Source organism: Salmo salar, chromosome 07 (assembly GCF_965601325.2).
Source record: "Salmo salar chromosome 07, fSalSal1, whole genome shotgun sequence".
In the NCBI taxonomy this organism is placed as follows: Eukaryota; Metazoa; Chordata; class Actinopteri; order Salmoniformes; family Salmonidae; genus Salmo; species Salmo salar.
In genome coordinates this window covers 55506752-55522251 of record NC_138297.1, presented here as the reverse complement: position 1 = coordinate 55522251, position 15500 = coordinate 55506752, and the positions used below count along the sequence as shown (strand labels likewise).

At 44.2% G+C, this 15500-nt stretch overlaps 1 protein-coding gene across 3 annotated transcripts in view; it reads right to left on the bottom strand.

Moving 5' to 3' along the window:
- anks1b (ankyrin repeat and sterile alpha motif domain containing 1B) overlaps nucleotides 1–15500 on the bottom strand; it is a 332396-nt gene that overhangs the window by 21460 nt on the left and 295436 nt on the right. For 2 of the 3 annotated variants that reach the window (XM_082977782.1, XM_082977781.1), the window contains exons 21-24: nucleotides 10351–10458; nucleotides 9237–9437; nucleotides 4500–4541; nucleotides 3746–3871 (exon numbers count right to left, since the gene is read on the bottom strand). In XM_082977782.1, coding sequence (XP_082833908.1) covers nucleotides 3746–3871; nucleotides 4500–4541; nucleotides 9237–9437; nucleotides 10351–10458 — 477 coding nt within the window. The remainder of the gene's footprint in view (nucleotides 1–3745; nucleotides 3872–4499; nucleotides 4542–9236; nucleotides 9438–10350; nucleotides 10459–15500) is intronic. The other variant, XM_082977783.1, reaches the window with a different exon arrangement.

The window sequence follows — 15500 nt, the reverse complement described above, 5'->3', positions numbered from 1 at the left end:
GTAATAACATTACATAGTGAAAACGCTACAGAGATCATAGTAATAACATTACATAGTGAAAACGCTACAGAGAACATAGTAATAACATTACATAGTGAAAACGCTACAGAGAACATAGTAATAACATTACATAGTGAAAACGCTACAGAGAACATAGTAATAACATTACATAGTGAAAACGCTACAGAGAACATAGTAATAACATTACATAGTGAAAACGCTACAGAGAACATAGTAATAACATTAGAGTGAAAATGTTACAGAGAACATAGTAATAACATTACATAGTGAAAACGCTACAGAGAACATAGTAATAACATTACATAGTGAAAACGCTACAGAGAACATAGTAATAACATTACATAGTGAAAACGTTACAGAGAACATAGTAATAACATTACATAGTGAAAACGCTACAGAGATCATAGTAATAACATTACAGAGTGAAAACGTTACAGGGCTTTGGGGAATCAGTGTTGACCGATTATACAGTTAGGATTATGCGTGTTATTCTAGCCATGTAAGGATGACGTAAGAGCGCGGTCAAAAGAACATCATCTTAAGAGGACACGTTGTGATAACGTTGGAGCAACATCTTAGCAACGTTTCCCTGTAAGAGTACAACAACAGTGCATTTTCTTGTTTCTCCTGTGTTAAAATGACATTCAACAACCATCACGCCCTAGAAATGGACAATGTAATCATGCTCGACAATAATCCAAAAAGTGGTAAAATGATGTTAGGGTATTGTCTGAGGTTTAATATAGACAACATTGAAATAACGTTAGGACATTGTCTGGTGTAATAAAGAAGGTATGTCATATATGCTGTGATGACATTTGGCGGTCTAAGAATGTTAATAAAGAAAGCATAATGACATTAGAGCTGGTCTATAATAAAGAAAGCATAATGACATTAGAGCTGGTCTATAATAAAGAAAGCATAATAACATTAGAGCTGGTCTATAATAAAGAAAGCATAATGACATTAGAGCTGGTCTATAATAAAGAAAGCATAATGACATTAGAGCTGGTCTATAATAAAGAAAGCATAATGACATTAGAGCTGGTCTATAATAAAGAAAGCATAATGACATTAGAGCTGGTCTATAATAAAGAAAGCATAATGACATTAGAGCTGGTCTATAATAAAGAAAGCATAATGACATTAGAGCTGGTCTATAATAAAGAAAGCATAATGACATTAGAGCTGGTCTATAATAAAGAAAGCATAATGACATTAGAGCTGGTCTATAATAAAGAAAGCATAATGACATTAGAGCTGGTCTATAATAAAGAAAGCATAATGACATTAGAGCTGGTCTATAATAAAGAAAGCATAATGACATTAGAGCTGGTCTATAATAAAGAAAGCATAATGACATTAGAGCTGGTCTATAATAAAGAAAGCATAATGACATTAGAGCTGGTCTATAATAAAGAAAGCATAATGACATTAGAGCTGGTCTATAATAAAGAAAGCATAATGACATTAGAGCTGGTCTATAATAAAGAAAGCATAATGACATTAGAGCTGGTCTATAATAAAGAAAGCATAATGACATTAGAGCTGGTCTATAATAAAGAAAGCATAATGACATAATGACATTAGAGCTGGTCTATAATAAAGAAAGCATAATGACATTAGAGCTGGTCGATAATAAAAAATTGATTAAAACAACTCTATCCTCTTCCTCTGTACACTGCTTACATCCTCAACTCTATCCTCTTCCTCTGTACTCTGCTTACATCCTCAACTCTATCCTCTTCCTCTGTACTCTGCTTACATCCTCAACTCTATCCTCTTCCTCTGTACTCTGCTTACATCATCAACTCTATCCTCTTCCTCTGTACTCTGCTTACATCCTCAACTCTATCCTCTTCCTCTGTACTCTGCTTACATCCTCAACTCTATCCTCTTCCTCTGTACCTGCTTACATCCTCAACTCTATCCTCTTCCTCTGTACCTGCTTACATCCTCAACTCTATCCTCTCTATCTCAGTGCTTAACTCTCTATGCTTTTTTAAATGTGTTTCTTTTTCCCTCCCTACCTTATCCCTCACTCTTTCAACCCACATTACCCTATCCCTCACTCTCTCAACCCACATTACCCTATCCCTCACTCTCTCAACCCACACTACCTTATCCCTCACTCTTTCAACCCACATTACCCTATCCCTCACTCTCTCAACCCACACTACCTTATCCCTCACTCTCTCAACCCACATTACCCTATCCCTCACTCTTTCAACCCACATTACCCTATCCCTCACTCTCTCAACCCACACTACCTTATCCCTCACTCTCTCAACCCACATTACCCTATCCCTCACTCTTTCAACCCACATTACCCTATCCCTCACTCTCTCAACCCACACTACCTTATCCCTCACTCTCTCAACCCACATTACCCTATCCCTCTCACTCTCTCAACCCACACTTCCTTATCTCTCACTCTCTCAACCCACACTTCCTTATCCCTCCCTCTCTCAACCCACAATACCTTTCCCTCCCTCTCTCAACCCACATTACCTTATCTCTCACTCTCTCAACCCACACTTCCTTATCCCTCCCTCTCTCAACCCACAATACCTTTCCCTCCCTCTCTCAACCCACATTACCCTATCCCTCACTCTCTCAACCCACACTACCTTTCCCTCCCTCTCTCAACCCACATTACCCTATCCCTCACTCTCTCAACCCACAATACCTTTCCCTCCCTCTCTCAACCCACATTACCCTATCCCTCACTCTCTCAACCCACACTACCTTTTCCCTAACTCTCTCACAAACTCTCTCGCTTACTCACACTCACTCACTCAGTTTCTCTCTCTCTCTCTCTTTCTCTCTAATCCTCTAGCCCCCTCTGCCCACACATCTCCACAACAGCATAACTGTGCAAGAGTCAATCACAATTCAACACGGCTGGCCCCGAGAGCCAATGGGAGCCTCCAGACTCCAAATGGGAGCCAATCATTTTCCCGGTGATTCATCAGCTGAAAGTGGGTAGTAATCAGTGTTACATGGTTGCTGGGGCTAAGCCAATCAAATGTACATGTGCAGTATCCTTGGTAACATGGTTGGCTTTATGTAACGGGAGGCTAAAATGACTGCAGCAGCATGAATAGCTTGGTGCAGTATTGATGGAAGGGTGAAACATGGTTTTACTCCTGAATACCTCCTGTGTGTCGGTTAGGTAACAAGAGCAGGTACTTTAGGTCAGAGGGTATAACATATGTCAGCTATAGGCCAGGGCTACAGTAGATAGTGGGAGTGTGGAGAGCCCATTCTTTCCACCAGAATTTCTGGTGAATTTTCTTCCCAATAATTTCTCGCAACCCCACCCTAACCCAAATACGACACAACCTTCAAATCTGTACATTTTTACATCAACAAATAACCTTCATTATAGTTTCTTCTCTTATCAAAATACATTTACTCAATAAAATTGTATTTGTTTGTATTATCTTTCTGAAAAACGTTGTATATTGTCCCATACAATAATCTGTACTCTAAATGTTTTGTTCCTTTTTATTGACCCCACTGATGTTCCCCTAGCTGGGTCGCGACCCCGACTTTGAATACCACTGCTGTAGAATATGATACAATGCTAATGTAGCTTTTTGCATGCATACACATTCACAAGCATATCATACATGCATGAAAAGCATACTAACACACACACACACACACACACACACACACAGACACACACACAGTACAACGTAGGGACGGGACTACTCACGTAAGCTTCATAGTCACACGACTGGAAGATGAGTTTCTCAGGGTGGTGCTGCCAGTACTGCACTGGAGTGGACGAGGTGGCCTCGTTGGGAGGACGCAACGTGATTGGCTCGCACCACTCGCCTTGCTGTAACGACAGCCAATGGCAAGATCAGACACAGGCCACGGATGAGGAATCACAGCCGATTACAAGGAAAAGGATTGGGCACAAACTTAAGTCAAGCATATTCTGAGCTGACATATCTAGTCTGTCAGATATGTGCTGCCGCTTGCTCCTAACCACATGGCACTTCTATGATGTAACAGGTTCTATCCAGACTGACTGAACATGAAAAGCTTAACAACAACGCTTCAAAAACATTTGGAGTCCCTCACTGTGTTTCTATGGACCCTCCTCTCCTAATGCTAAGTGCGTTTTAACACTCTTAGAAGGGTCATATTTAAATGGATTTTCATACTGTTTAATTCCCCTAGCACTGTGTGGAAAATCCCCTGTCCTTCTTTCTTTCATCCTTTTCAACAGAAACAGGAAATGGATATATATTTAGATACAGTACTTTTCCCTTAGCCAATATGTTCTAAATAAAATGGAAATGATTATGAGTAAATGGATTTGTATTATCAACAAGTATAATGTACATTTATATCACGTACATTGACAGTTGACTGTTTGACTGTTCGTCACGTACATTGACAACGTCACATACATTGACAACAACAGTATTTGATGCACACTAGCATCACAGACAACTTACAGTATCATTTCTTGCAGAAGGTCTTTCTCCAACATCATGAGACTGATAAATAAATAGAAATAAGATCCAGGATCAGGACAACAAGAAGTTGGTTGATAACATAGAGTTGGATAGAGGGTGCACTTGCCACAAAGCCTGTTTTAGCATGGGCAGCGCCATTGAGGACTTTAATCAATGGAGATAGCCCATGCTGTCATAGAAACCATTAAGGCAAATATGCAAAGATGTGGCATCTATCCAACTCTATGGTGTATAATAATCAAGCAGACGATAATCACACAGGCAATGTTTACAACAAGGCTGGAGTGTGAGGAAATCCTCCCGTCACAGTTTCATAATCAAAGTCCCATGACAGGTGCTGATACACTACTATACGGGAGTGCTTGTTTGTTTGTGTGTCACATCCATCTGCGTCTTAATGAGATACTCTGGAGGTGAGGTAATCAGGGATAATGACATCGGGATAAATAGCTGCAGGGTGAGCCCTAGAGGAGGATCAGAACAGGTAATCTACTCCAAGACACTGGGCTACTCTAACTGATCTAAAAAATATATATATATTTTTTTAATTTCACCTTTATTTAACCAGGTAGGCTATTTGAGAACAAGTTCTCATTTGCAACTGCGACCTGGCCAAGATAAAGCAAAGCAGTTTGACACATACAACAACAGAGTTACACATGGAGTAAACAAAACTTAGTCAATAATACAGTAGAACAAAAGAAAACAAAAAGTCTATATACAGTGAGTGCAAATGAGGTAAGTTAAGGCAATAAATAAATAAAATATAAATAAAATGACAGAGATAGATAGAGAGAGAGGGGGGGGACAGAGAGAGAGAGAAGGGGGGACAGAGAGAGAGAGGGGGGGAAGAGAGAGGAGGGACAAAGATAAAAACACAATTATATAAAGAACAGAAAGAGTACAGAGAAAGAGAGAGAGCCTCATTATCCCTGTAATGGGGCCCAGGGCATGATCTCTGACTGTCTCAGTAGTAATGGAGGGAGTAGGGCATGATCTCTGACTGTCTCAGTAGTAATGGGGAGGGAGTAGGGCATGATCTCTGACTGTCTCAGTAGTAATGGAGGGAGTAGGGCATGATCTCTGACTGTCTCAGTAGTAATGGAGGGAGTAGGGCATGATCTCTGACTGCCTCAGTAGTAATGGGGAGGGAGTAGGGCATGATCTCTGACTGTCTCAGTAGTAATGGGGAGGGAGTAGGGCATGATCTCTGACTGTCTCAGTAGTAATGGAGGGAGTAGGGCATGATCTCTGACTGCCTCAGTAGTAATGGGGAGGGAGTAGGGCATGATCTCTGACTGTCTCAGTAGTAATGGGGAGGGAGTAGGGCATGATCTCTGACTGTCTCAGTAGTAATGGGGAGGGAGCAGGGCATGATCTCTGACTGCCTCAGTAGTAATGGAGGGAGTAGGGCATGATCTCTGACTGCCTCAGTAGTAATGGGGGGGAGTAGGGCATGATCTCTGACTGCCTCAGTAGTAATGGGGAGGGAGCAGGGCATGATCTCTGACTGCCTCAGTAGTAATGGGGAGGGAGCAGGGCATGATCTCTGACTGCCTCAGTAGTAATGGGGGGAGTAGGGCATGATCTCTGACTGCCTCAGTAGTAATGGGGGGAGTAGGGCATGATCTCTGACTGCCTCAGTAGTAATGGAGGGAGTAGGGCATGATCTCTGACTGTCTCAGTAGTAATGGAGGGAGCAGGGCATGATCTCTGACTGTCTCAGTAGTAATGGAGGGAGCAGGGCATGATCTCTGACTGCCTCAGTAGTAATGGAGGGAGTAGGGCATGATCTCTGACTGGCTCAGTAGCAATGGGGAGGGAGTAGGGCATTATCTCTGACTGCCTCAGTAGTAATGGGGAGGGAGCAGGGCATGATCTCTGACTGCCTCAGTAGTAATGGGGAGGGAGTAGGGCATGATCTCTGACTGCCTCAGTAGTAATGGAGGGAGCAGGGCATGATCTCTGACTGGCTCAGTAGCAATGGGGGGGAGTAGGGCATGATCTCTGACTGCCTCAGTAGTAATGGGGAGGGAGCAGGGCATGATCTCTGATTGCCTCAGTAGTAATGGAGGGAGTAGGGCATGATCTCTGACTGTCTCAGTAGTAATGGAGGGAGTACGGCATGATCTCTGACTGCCTCAGTAGAAATGGGTGGAGCAGGGCATGATCTCTGACTGCCTCAGTAGCAATGGAGGGAGTAGGGCATGATCTCTGACTGCCTCAGTGGCAATGGGCAGAGAGGCAATGTGGAGGGAAAAGGGGAAGAAAGGGAGAGATGAGGAACGAAGGAAAGAGTGGAAAGTAAAACGTCAGAGAGAGAGAGAGTATATGAGAGCGAGAGGAATAGAGAAGTCTCCATAATGATCCCCTGTACACGACCTTGCTGACTCACTGCACTCCCCTGAGTGCTGCTCTAAAGAGGACAATGTTGTGAGTCGTGACACAAATGCATTTCAAGGAGTCAGTCGTGTATAAACATAAGAGTGTGTCTGGTGCGACAAGCTCTGTGAATCCCACACACTCTCACACACACTCCGGATGGACCCTAATCAGGGTAGATCAAAGGAATGCTTAAGAGAAGCTGCTCTCCCAGATGCCTGACTCGCCGACCGTGCTTTCATAGGTTGGTGGAGAGGTTCAGTAAGATGATCATGGATTTTGATAGAGAGGTTACCATACTGTACCATGCATGCTAATATTCAGTGCATTTGGAAAGTATTCAGACCCCTTGACTTTCCACATTTTGTTACGTTACAGCCTTTTTCTAAAAATTGTTAAATTGTTTTTTTCACATATCCATCTACACACAATACCCCATAATGACAAAGCAAAAACCGGTTTTAAGAAATGTTTGCACATGTAATAAAAACAAAACAGAAATATCACATTTACATAAGTATTCAGACCCTTTACTCAGTACTTTGTTGAAGCACCTTGGCAGCAATTACAGCCTCGAGTCTTCTTGGGTATGACGCTACAAGCTTGGCACACCTGTATTTGGGGAGATTCTCCCATTCTTCTCAGCAGATCCTCTCAAGTTCTGTCAGGTTGGATGGGGAGCGACGCTACACAGCTATTTTCAGGTCTCTCCAGAGATGTTCGATCGGGTTCAAGTCCGGGCTCTGGCTGGGCCACTCAAGGACATTCAGAGACTTGTCCCAAAGTCACTCCTGCATTGTCTTGGCTGTGTGCTTAGGGTCATTGTCCTGTTGGAAGGTGAACCTTCGCCCCAGTCTGAGGTCCTGAGCGCTCTGGTGCAGGTTTTCATCAAGGATCTCTCTGTACTTTACTCCGTTCATCTTTGCCTTGATCTCCCAGTCCCTGCCGCTGAAAAACATCCCCACAGCATGATGCTGCCATCACCATGCTTCACCGTAGGGATGGTGCCAGGTTTCCTCTAGACGTGACACTTGGCATTCAGGCCGAAGAGTTCAATCTTGGTTTCATCAGACCAGAGAAGCTTGTTTCGCAAGGTCTGAGAGTCTTTAAGTGCCTTTTGGCAAACTCCAAGCGTGCTGTCATGTGCCTTTTACTGGCCACTCCATCGTAAAGCCTGATTGGTGGAGTGCTGCAGAGATGGTTGCCCTTCTGGAAGGTTCTCCCATCTTCACAGAGGAACTCGCGTTCTTGGTCACCTCCCTGACCAAAGCCCTTCTCTCCTGATTGCTCAGTTTGGCCAGGCGGCCAGCTCTAGGAAGAGTCTTAGTGGTTCCAAACTTTTTTCCATTTAAGAATGATGGAGGCCACTGTGTTCTTGCGGACCTTCAATGCTGCAGACATTTTTTGGTACCCTTCCCCAGATCTCTGCCTCGACACAATCCTGTCTCGGAGCTCTACGGACAATTCCTTTGACCTCATGGCTTGGTTTTTGCTCTGACATGCCCTGTCAACTGTGGGACCTTATATAGACAGGTGTGTGCCTTTCCAAATCATATCCTATCAACTGAATTTACCACAGGTGGACTCCAATCATGTTGTAGAAACACCTCAAGGATGATCAATGGAAACAGGATGCACCTGAGCTCAATTTCGAGTCTCATAGCAAAGGCTCTGAATACTTATGTAAATAAGGTATTTCTGTTTTAGATTTTTTATAAATTATCAAACATTTCTAAAAATCTGTTTTCACTTTGTCTTTATCGGGTATTGTGTGTAAAGTGATGAGGAAAAATTGTTATTTAATGGTGGTGTCTGAATACTTTCAGAATGCACTGTATAGAAGTTAAATAGCATGCTAATACAGGATGGTAGAGCGGTTATGGTACCGTATAGGCAGGATTCCCCAATAGGCAGTCCGAGGGCCAAATATATATATATATGTATATATGTGTTTTTTTTTTTTAAATAATTGTTGTTGGAAAATTAGCTCAAAGTGATTTTAATTTGTTCCCAAGTACAGTAGTTTCCACGTATAAATAGAGGCATATGTGATCTTATCCCAAAGTAATCAAGGTTTGAAAGGATTCTATTTTTATCTAATACTATATCTGTTTGGGATTCTTGCGGTCAATTTGCAGTGTACAAATGATTTATAACAGCGTTCTGCCCCCCAACCATCTGAGAGGATGAATGATATGTCATATTATATTAATCATCAAGCTTTCGTAGTTTGGTAGAGAGGTCAAATAGGGACACACAGGAAAATAATTGTGAGAGGCTGCTGTCTATTCCTCCCCCTTTCCTCCTTCCTTCCCTCCCCCTCCCCCCTCTCACCATGCTGACTTGGGCCATCTGCCGCTCCAGTTTGGAGCGAGGCATCTCCTCTAAGTAGTTGTCATTGGAGCGCTGGCGGCGCCGTGCGTCCGCCTGCATGATGAGGTGCTGCACGTCCAACGAGCCCCCCGGGACGCCCGCCGTGGTGTACGCAGCCTGGCCCGGAAGGATCTGGGGAGGGGTGTTGCAGCCACCGGGCTCCTGGGAGGATGGATGGACAGAGGGGAGGGGTTATTAAATGGTGGTGAAGTGTGCCATGTGATGCTTTTGAGGCTCCATGATAGGCTGTATCTAGAAAAGGAGAGGTCAAATGTCAAGACAGCCACTACTGGCTATTCCCAATGTGGACATGCCTCAAGGGGGGGGGCTCAAATTAGGGTAAACAATAATGGTATAATGATTCCACTACATAGTGATTGCCTTGCTGCCCTGTTATCTCATTATTTTCACTAGCATACCTCTTAAAATGAAGCTACTGTGTTGAGCATGCATTCTAAGTGGTATCTAGCGGTATGCTTTTGGAACTTGGCAATATGCTATGCTGAATAAACCTTCAGCCTCCTCTCTGTGTGCTAGCCTGGCTCTGGACGTGCACATCAGACTAGATTTGCAGTGGAGACACAGCCCAGTCCCTCTGTCTGGACCGATTTGTTAAATGGAATGAAAGCAGGCGTCTGGGCCTTGAGAGGCTGCAGAGGAGCAGCCACATCCTGGCTGCCGGATCAAATTGAGTCCCAGGAGGTGAAGCATTTCCCGAGTTGAACATTAGACCCATACGCACTGGGGAATGGAATCCAGCATCTTGTAATTAGTATCCAGGACCGGCAGGGAGAGGGGAAACAGTGGTGCTATTGTGGTCCTGGCGGCATCCATTTTGTGTCTGCCGGGAGACTTGTGAAGGCTAACAACAGCAGTGGAGATATTTCCCCTAAGCTCACTGAATTTCTGTCTGCTGTCTCTAGGACTACTACCATCTGGGAGGGAAGAGAGTGAGGACACACACACACACACACACACACACACACACACACACACCACACACACACACACACACACACACACACACACACACACACACACGTACAAACACACACACACGTACAAACACACTGACCCGTAGGGAGATGGCCCGTGGGGGTTTCTGTGGAGGGTCTTGGTGAAGCCTGTCTCCCAGCGAGGCCAGAATTCTCTTCCTGTGTCCTATCAGGCTGACCTTCAACACCTAGGGAGGAAGAGGGACGCAGGTCAACAACCTATCAACACAACTGTTGGAACACAATTATCAACATGTATTTAACATTGGAATCAACGTGAACTAAGCATGTAATAAGCCCCCACTGAAGTAAAACCCAGTTATGAGAGTGTTGGATTCCTACCTCTATTGGTAGAGAGGCACTCTGGAATAATACAAAGACCACGATAATAAACTGACAACATCACATTTATAACAATGGTGATATGGTGACATCATATGTGATTGCCTGAGGTAAAAAAAAGATGTAATCAGAGGAGGCTGGTGGAAGGTGCTATAGGAGGACAGGCTGATCATAATGGCTGGAATGGAATAAATGGAATGGGGTCAAACATGTGGTTTCTATACATTTGATGTGTTTGATACTGTTCCATTGATTCCATTCCAGCCATTACAATGAGCCCGTCCTCCTATAGCTCCTCCCACCAGCCTCCTCTGGTTGTAATAAGCAAAACATATGAGTGTTTCTATTAAACATTAATATATTCAAATAACCGGGCTTTCAAAGAAGGCACAATGAGTCCTAATGGTAAAAACACAGAGCAGAACATATGTAACATCATTACTAGAATTATTATCACATAAAGGCACCAGCCTGGTCCACCGTTACAAGGTAATTAGGTTTGCAGTGAAACACACACACACTTTTTAGTTTGGTTTGTCCTTCCTGGCACATTCTGCAGGGGGTTTAAAGGGCTGCCAAAAGACTGGCTCCAACACCCTAGATTTGGGTGTGTGTGTGGCTCATACACTGTCTTGGCAGTAAGCTCTTCTCCCAAAAGGCAGTGGATGTAAGTGTGTGTGTGTGTGTGATGTGCATCAATGAAGGATGTGTGTGTGGATAATTGGACAGAGGAGGGAGGATGTAGGTGTGTGGTGTGTTACAGCTAGAGAGTTGGTAATTATAGTGAGTCTGAGACCTAGCCGTGAGTCTAATGACTCTCCCTACGCTACCTCCATTACCTAACACACACACACACACACACACACACACACACACACACACACACACACACACACACACACACACACACACACACACACACACACACACACACCGTTATTGATTCCTTCCTCTCCAGCCCTCACTCACCAATTACTGGCCCGCATCTGTTACCACACACACACTTAAGAGCAACCAAAAGAGAAATCTAAATAAACTCAAATGATTAATTTCCCAATCCAGAAACAAGAAGAACATGTATTTTCCTATACAGGAAACCCAGATTGCGGCTGTGATTGAATAGATATTATGTCTCATAATTCTGGCCACCTGGCCATATGAAAATCACCATATTGTAGTGATGATCCAAGATGGCGAGGCAGTCAGACGTCTTTGTCTTGTCTCGTCCCATGTATACATCTTTTTATATATTTTTCTTTGCATTCTTTTAAATATTTTTCCTAAACCTCAAATTCAAAATACTCTCCTGCAACCGCCTCACCCAATGTGGTGTAGATCTGTTTTTTTCTAAAGTATTTATTTTTACCTCCGAACTGGAATACCTCAACTGAAGCTAGCTAGCTAACTAGCTACCAGCTATTAGCTGTCAGTCAGCTGACCTTTAGTTCGGAAAGCTCTCGCCAGTTCGTACAACGCGTTTCAAACCAGAGCATTTTTCTCTCCATATCCCCGAATTCCTACTGCAAACTCTGAACCCTTTCATCTGGATCACGGCAGCTAGCTAACCGCAACCCGGGTTGACTACTCCTGGCTAATCGTTTCCGTCCCGGAGCAAGCACCAACTAGCCTGGGGCTAGCCCATGCTAGACCAATCTCCCGGCTAGAGCTCCTGGGCTACTCCTGAAGCCCACTCCTGGGCTACAATATCCGGACCCCTTCTACTGCCGGTACGGGGCACGGAACCCCGCCAATCCTTCACGACTGGAATACCGACATAATCTGCACGAGGATCCCAACAGGCCCCTCAGGCGCGACGTCCCCTGAAGGCCCATTCTGCTAACCGCGGCCTGCTAGCTATCTATAGCATATTGGACTGTTAGCTGATCCACCGGCCAGTTTCTTGGACCACTATGCCCATTTTGCCAATTGGACTTGGACCCTTCTGCTACTTGGAACTCTACTAATTCCACGACTGGTCTATCGACGTCACCGTACGAGGAGGCAAAAACAGACTTTTCTCCCATCGCGACGTCCCTCTAAGGCCCTTATGATAGCTTGTTATCCCCGGCCTGCTAACTGTTAGCTTGCTATCCCCGGCCTGCTAACTATCTGAATCGCCATGTCCCCAGCCAGCCCAACCACTCACTGGACCCATACGATCACTTGGCTATGCATGCCTCTCCCTAATATCAATTTGCCTTGTCCATTACTGTCCTGGTTAGTGATTACTGTCTTATTTCACTGTAGAGCCTATAGCCCTGCTCAATATGCCTTAACAAACCATGTTGTTCCACCTTCCACATATGCGATGACATCACCTGGTTTAAACGTCTCTAGAGACTATATCTCTTTCTTCATTACTCAATGCCTAGGTCTACGTCCAATCCTACCATACCTTTGTCTGTACATTATGCCTTGAATCTATGCTATCGTGCCCAGAAACCTGCTCCCTTTACTCTCTGTTCCGAACGTGCTAGATGGCCAGTTCTTATAGACTTTAGCCGTACCCTCATCCTACTTCTCTTCTGTTCCTCTGGTGATGTAGAGGTTAATCCAGGACCTGCAGTGCCTAGCTCCACTCCTACTCCCCAGGTGCTCTCATTTGTTGACTTCTGTAACCGTAAAAGCCTTGGTTTCATGCATGTTAACATTAGAAGCCTACTCCCTAAGTTTGCTTTATTCACTGCTTTAGCACATTCTGCCAACCCGGATGTCTTAGCCGTGTCTGAATCCTGGCTTAGGAAAACCACCAAAACCCCTGAAATTTCCATCCCTAACAATAACATTTTCCGCCAAGATAGAACTGCCAAAGGGGGCGGTGTTGCAATCTACTGCAGAGATAGCCTGCAGAGTTCTGTCTTACTATCCAGGTCTGTATCAAAACAATTCAAGCTTCTACTTCTAAAAATTCACCTTTCCAGAAACAAGTCTCTCACCGTTGCCGCTTGCTATAGACCACCCTCTGCCCCCAGCTGTGCCCTGGACACCATATGTGAATTGATTGCCCCCCATTTATCCTCTGAGCTCGTGCTGCTAGGTGACCTAAACTGGGACATGCTTAACACCCCGGCTATCCTACAGTCTAAGCTTGATGCCCTCAATCTCACATAAATTATCATTGAACCTACCAGGTACAACCCCAAATCCGTAAACACGGGCACCCTCATAGATATCATCCTAACCAACTTGCCCTCCAAATACACCTCTGCTGTTTCAACCAAGATCTCAGCGATCACTGCCTCATTGCCTGCATCCGTAATGGGTCTGCGGTCAAACGACCACCCCTCATCACTGTCAAACGCTCCGTAAAACACTTCTGCGAACAGGCCTTTCTAATTGACCTGGCCAGGGTATCCTGGAATGACATTGACCTCATCCCGTCAGTAGATGATGCCTGGTTATCCTGTAAAAGTGCCTTCCTCACCATCTTAAATTAGCATGCTCCATTCAAAGAATGTAGAACTAGGAATAGATTTAGCCCTCGGTTCACTCCAGACCTAACTGCCCTTGACCAGCACAAAAACATCCTGTGGCGTTCTGCATTAGCATCGAATAGCCTCCGTGATATGCAACTTTTCAGGGAAGTTAGGAACCAATATACACAGGCAGTTAGGAAAGCTAAGGCTAGCTTTTTCAAACAGAAATTTGCATCCTGTAGAACAAACTCAAAAAGTTCTGGGACACTGTAAAGTCCATGGAGAATAAGAGCACCTCCTCCCAGCTGCCCACTGCACTGAGGCTAGATAAATCCACAATAATTGATAAATTCAATAAGCATTTTTCTACGGCTGGCCATGCTTTCTACCTGGCTACTGTGGCGGATGAATCAGAATTAATTGGGTAACATAGATCATTAAGATGTCTTATCTGCATAATATGCTTACGTGATATACTTGTTATTAGAATGCATCCCTTTGGACTCTGGTGTTGGCAGTTGCACTTCTTCCCTCAGCTGGGGCTCAGTCACTTGGGGCCCAGAGAGGGGAGAGGTCAGGCTTGTCTTTTACATGTCTCTGGTGCTATGCAGAATATCAGAAAGGGAAGAGGACAGGATGGGAACATTGTCTTCATATGTGAATGTGTCTCTACCTATTCTTAAACCATGTGATTAATGGGGAACCAATTACTTGTCTCCACAATGTCTGTGCGCAAGTCATTCCCTCCTTTGGCATTGGGGGGAGGTGTATGGCAGTGTATGGAACTATTGTATGTCCTCTCTGATGTTGCACTTATCCTGGGATAGTGTATGACTTAGAGACTCACTCCCCTCAGTGAGCTTGTCCAGGAGTGGTGTCAAGAAGGGGTTTTACTTGAGATGGGAGTATCTAGAGTTGACAATTGGGTTATGCCATTGGATGAGCTAATGTTTCTGTTCTATACCGTACCAGGAAGAGACGGTTCCAGTTTGGAGTACGAGGACCAGACACTGGTCTATACAATGAAAACTGTTGACATAGCAGATGCTGTCTGCTATGTATTATAGATATCTTTGTTACAAAACTTAACCTTGTGACCATTCTATGTATCTGTTGTTCGTCATGTAGGTTGAGAGGGGTGTATCTTGGCTATAAAGATCTTTGTACTTTTGTGTTGTCACTGTCAACGGTTCATTAGAAATAGGGAATCGTTGAAAGTCAATGCTATTGCAAAGCTCTTATTATTAAAGATGTAGTTTAAGTATAACTCTGACTGGTGTGTGAAGTTTGTGTCTCCTCATTTGGTAATACAGAAATTAACCACCACACTACCCCTACCCCGGTCAACAGCCCTGCGCTCCCCACAGCAACTCGCCCAAACCTCCCCCACTTCTCCTTCACCCAAATCCAGATAGCTGATGTTCTAAAAGAGCTGCAAAATCTGGACCCCTACAAATCAGCTGGGCTAGACA